This window comes from Fulmarus glacialis, unplaced genomic scaffold (genome assembly GCF_000690835.1).
Source record: "Fulmarus glacialis isolate BGI_N327 unplaced genomic scaffold, ASM69083v1 scaffold14053, whole genome shotgun sequence".
Lineage (NCBI taxonomy): Eukaryota > Metazoa > Chordata > Aves > Procellariiformes > Procellariidae > Fulmarus > Fulmarus glacialis.
Window position 1 is genome coordinate 116,545 of NW_009201133.1, and position 4,705 is coordinate 121,249.

At 48.1% G+C, this 4,705-nt stretch overlaps 1 protein-coding gene across 1 annotated transcript in view; it reads right to left on the reverse strand.

Annotated features, from left to right (window-relative positions):
- Positions 1-4,438, reverse strand: part of LOC104073902 (chromosome unknown open reading frame, human C9orf91) — a 9,182-nt gene extending 4,744 nt beyond the window's left edge. The window contains exons 1-4 of the mRNA XM_009573838.1: positions 4,285-4,438; positions 2,337-2,446; positions 1,663-1,770; positions 286-435 (exon numbers count right to left, since the gene is read on the reverse strand). Of these exons, the coding sequence (XP_009572133.1) occupies positions 286-435; positions 1,663-1,770; positions 2,337-2,446; positions 4,285-4,390 (474 nt within the window). The 5' untranslated portion in view covers positions 4,391-4,438. The remainder of the gene's footprint in view (positions 1-285; positions 436-1,662; positions 1,771-2,336; positions 2,447-4,284) is intronic.
- Positions 4,439-4,705: the final 267 nt, after the last annotated feature.

The following is a 4,705-nucleotide window of genomic DNA, read 5'->3' on the forward strand; positions in this document are numbered from 1 at the left end:
ACCGCGCTCTGCAACGGTTACTTTATCTTCAGTGACAGCAGGCGCTTTAAGCCCGCCTGCCAGGCTCCAACACCTACTTTTTAGGCATTACGACACCTAGCTTGGCTGTAAAACACCCCTTGCCTGAACCTGATCTCCGAGCCTGCTGTAAAAATATTCCGTCCTCCCCAGATAATTATGTTCTTCATATGCATCTAGGAGATGACCTGGGGTTCCCGGCACTTTGGTGGCAGGAGTCCTGCTCCCCGCACGCGGCGTGCCCGCACACAAGCAGCCTCCTCTTACCTTCCTCTGGCGGCGGTCGATAACCAGTATCACAACCACAGTGACTGCCACAGCAGCCAGGGTCACCAGCACGCTGGCCTCCCAGTAGCGTCCGAAGGAACACAGCTGGACTGTGGAGTAAATGTTTGTCCAGAGAGACATGTAGAAAACCTATAAAAACCCAGAGAGACTGATGATACTCACAAAACTATGAAAGTGAGAAAAGTCAAGAGAAGAAGAAAACTGCCGGTCCCTTCTCCCAGGGCAATGCCTTACCGTAAATTAAGTCACACAAGATTTTCAGAGGGTGAGAGAGGCAATAATAAGTAGGGGGAAAAAAGGACTAGAAGGACTGAGTGAGCCCTAGTTTATTATAAAAAATTACCAGTCAAAGACAGAGAGTGAATTATTAATCATGATTCATACCTAGGAAGGATTTCAACCGAGTTCTTCCATTTAGATAAGAAATGTACCCACTGAGGCATATTGATAATACTTCTAATAGTCCCTGTATTTAGAAAGCTCCTATGTCAAAGCACTCAAGGTGGTGCAGAGACTACTCAATTACAATAACACTCGAATGGTGGACACTGACACTGGGCTCAAGGACTATGCTAAGGACTGACAAACTTGGCCTTTGCATAAAGACAGGTAAAACTGAGTTCATTTGGCCTTTACTTCACATAGCATGTATTTGGGCAGGAGATTGCGTAGAAGCAAATATGACGTGTACAGCACAGCGTATCACAGCATCAACTTGCAATAATGTAACTCATTTGCACTAAACAGACACCAAAACCCTGAAAACACTCAGCACCAATTCCTGCAATTATTAGTGAAAGAAGGAGAACACATGTATAATGGCTATTCAAAAAAAATAAATTCAATTAAGACAAAGCAGTCAGTTTTTAATCACACCCTCAGCATGCTGCAAAGTAGCAGCCTTACAGTAGATGCTAATGGCTGGGGTCTCTAGAGGAGCTTTTCTCCCTAGAAGCAGCCAAGCAAGACTACACAAGCAACTCGGAACCCAAAGTTGACTGGTCCTTTGGTCTGAATTAGCATCAGAACCAAAATATTTTCAGGTTTTAAAAAAAAGTTAAAAAAAAATTCTTATGTAGGTGCTATTACCTCAGCAAATGCTGAGTATCCAGCAATGGACAGCCTGCTTCACTGGGGCTACCAGCAAGGGGTTGGAGAAGGTGCCTTGCCCTCCATCTACAGAAAGTCTGTGAACTAGGATTTCCAAAGGAGCACACTAGGATGTGTGAAAACCAGTGTCTCTTCCCCACCCAAACCTCTCTCCCTCCCTGGACACAAGAACCCCAGGTGTAGTCTTGAAGCATTTTGGCAAGTGCATGTCTATGGCAAGCCTGTGAGAGACCCCACCATCCTTACCACGGCAATGGCTATCTGGAACGCCCTGGAGTTGTAGAACATGTACCGTCTCACTTCAGGCTTTAGGACAGCATCCTGGATTAAACTCCTCCACTGATCCGCTGCCACCTGCTCAGGGAGCAAACAGCAAACTGGGGCCACCCTCCAGTTTCGGGCTCCTAGTCCCATCAGAACTAGCTTGGGCAGTCGTCGTGGGGCCAGGCTGGCCCTGCAACTGAAAGCTGTGTCCCAGAGCACCCTCCCACAGAGCACACCTCCGATCTCATCCATACAGCTGTCACAAACCAAAAACACGTGTTCTTCCCTCATTTGCAGTAAGTAATATCTCCCTGGAAAGTGCAGGGAAAGTCACAAGAGAAAATCGTCTTTTTATGACAAAGGACAAGACAAGACAGTTTGTCCCAGGGATGCTCCATCCCATCAGAGTGACTTTCAAGGAATTCACCAGAACCTGTTTGAGTGGGTTTCTTCATGGAGGTTTAAGCCAAGATCATTACAGCTGACTTGCAGTCCATGGGGAATAGACTGAAGCTGAACTGAAACAAGCGACTCTCAAACAAAAAAAAAAAAAAAGAAAAGCTGTCTGTGATGTGGGTGCAAATGCAAATCATGCTAATCCAGCTAGCATTCACTCCTACAGTGTCCCCAGGGGAGATTACGCATGAGGAGCTTACCTGAACCCCAAGGGACTTCAGTTTCTCTGCACAAAGCTCCATGTCAAAGGAGGTGGCTGAGCAGTTATTGTCCATGCTGAGCACCATGAGCACCTGGCCATTGAGGGGTTCTGCAAGAGCCCAAAGGAGTCATGAGCATGGTTTTGGCATGGTTTCTTCTCCCAGCAGCTAAGGAGCACATGGCAAAGGGAAGGCTGAGGAACGCAGACCATCCTGATGTGTTTTAAATGGATCCAGAACCCCACCTTGGACATTTCTAAGAACATCGCAAAGAGCTTTGGAAGCAGCACAGCAGCCTGATGTCCCCTGCAAGGAAACAACCTAGAAAAAGGGAGGAAACCCCAAACACATGATGCTCTTGATCCAAACACATGATTATCTTCAGCAACCTCACTGATCCCTAACTGAAAGGACAATGGACTCAAGCTGCTCGGAGTTGCTAAGCCTACCTACCTCTTAGAGAGATCCCCCACTGCCTACCCACCTCACCCACCACAAGAAAAAGCTTGAGCAATCAAATCAAAATGCTTTCCAATAATCACATTGTCTGGGATGTGGCAGGGCTGCCCTGGGGCATGAGCTCCATAGGTCCTCCAGCATCCAGGTCCCCGCTCTCGCAGTGCTCCTGGGCAGCACGGCTCTGCTCAAGGCTCTCAGCTTCCCAGCCTCAGCTAGGGCTAGGATCAGAGATGTAATCTAGAGACCCGAGTTGCAGTCAGGAGCCCAGAAAGTGTGAGGACAGCCTGCCCTAGATTGGAGGAGCAGGCTGCTCGGAGCTGAGGCAGAGCAGCCCTGGAGTGACACAGGAGAGCTGTGATCTCCAGACGTCCCATCTGGTATTCATCTAGAGCTTACACAAGCTGCGCTACGTCACGAGGAAGAGATCGGGTCTAAGGAAGTGGCATGTTCAGATGAGATCCTGTTTCACTGAAACGTTTCACCAGTTTTTCTTCCCCTTTGCAGATCTGGGGTCAGCCAGGTGTCCCCTGGGGCTGCTCCTGCTGACACTGCCTGGTCAGCGCTCTCCCAAACTGCTGTGCTGGCTGAAACAGTGTGCGCTCACCCTTCCCTTCCCTCCCACTCATGTCCTCCATCCTCACCACCTCTTCACTGCTCAGGAACAGGAGATGTCAAGTGAAAGGAGGCAATTATATTACAACAGGGCATGACTGCATCGAGCCAAAAAGGGAAGAGTAGATGCATCTGAAACCTCCATGATAGCAAACCTCCAGGTCCTGTTTGTCTGCTGAGGGTAATCTCCTCCTGACACAGAGCAGTGGAGGCGGTGATTATAAAGCAAGAATGAAAACAAATGGCCTCAGCCTTGAGCTCGGCTGTCCTGTTCCCCATGGTCAAGTTCCTAGCACAAAATCTAGCAAGGTGGGTGCCAAGCTCAGATACCTGAGATTTGCAGAGGGGCTGAGCCCCTTGACCTCTGCTGGAGCCTGCTGGAGTGACAAGAGCTGCTTCGCCCCTGCCAAAACTGAGTACTAAGGAGGTGCCATGAACGGAGCAAGAAAAAAGGGTGCCCTGCAGAATGGTGCGTGGAGGTCTCGGTGCAAAAAGCCATCCATGGCACTGCCTTCTGCCTCTTACAGGCAGTTTCTGAAGTAGTGCTGCAAATTGTTACCGGAGAAGGGAGTCACTTGGAAAGCACAGGTCAAGGTTCCCAAATATTCCTTGACTTTTGAAGGCTAAGAGAAGAGGACCTCCAGGGTCCTGATTTTCAATAGGTTGATGCCCATTCATTCCTATATATCAGGCTTTCCAGAGAAAGTCAAAGTGTGCCCATCCCCTCCCCAAAATGGTGAAACATCCATAATCTTTAGTTACTTTTGCAAATGAGATGCTGTTAATGAGCACCTTTGAAAAAACTGTCTTCTGTTATTTTAAGGGTGCTGTATTCAGTACTGTCTTTCTCCTTATCATCAACAACTTGCTCGCTTACCTTTCATCCACTGCAGGGATCCTTCCTTTAAATCACTCTTACAATAGAGGATGGAGGAAAGTGACCTATTTTTCTCAATTCCACCAGCTTGGCTTTTATGGGCCATGCTGAAGGTGCGTCTCCTTGAGGGACTCTCTGTTGTATTGTCAGAAATTCAGCACTTCGTATATTCGCCTTATCTTTCACTGTTAAGAAACACTGATTCAGCCCCAAGGCAGCAGGCAGCCCTTGCTCTCCTCGTTGGGGACCAGATTGTGAAATCTTCATTCACACTCCCACTGACGACTTCCTCGAGATCTTGCTTTCCATGAGCAAGGAGGCATTTTCTAGCCCTGAAAAGAGGAAAAGAAAATCCCAAATCTTGGAGAGACAGCAAATAGAGGGTAACAGCACAAAGCACTTGGGTGTATTCTGCTCTTTG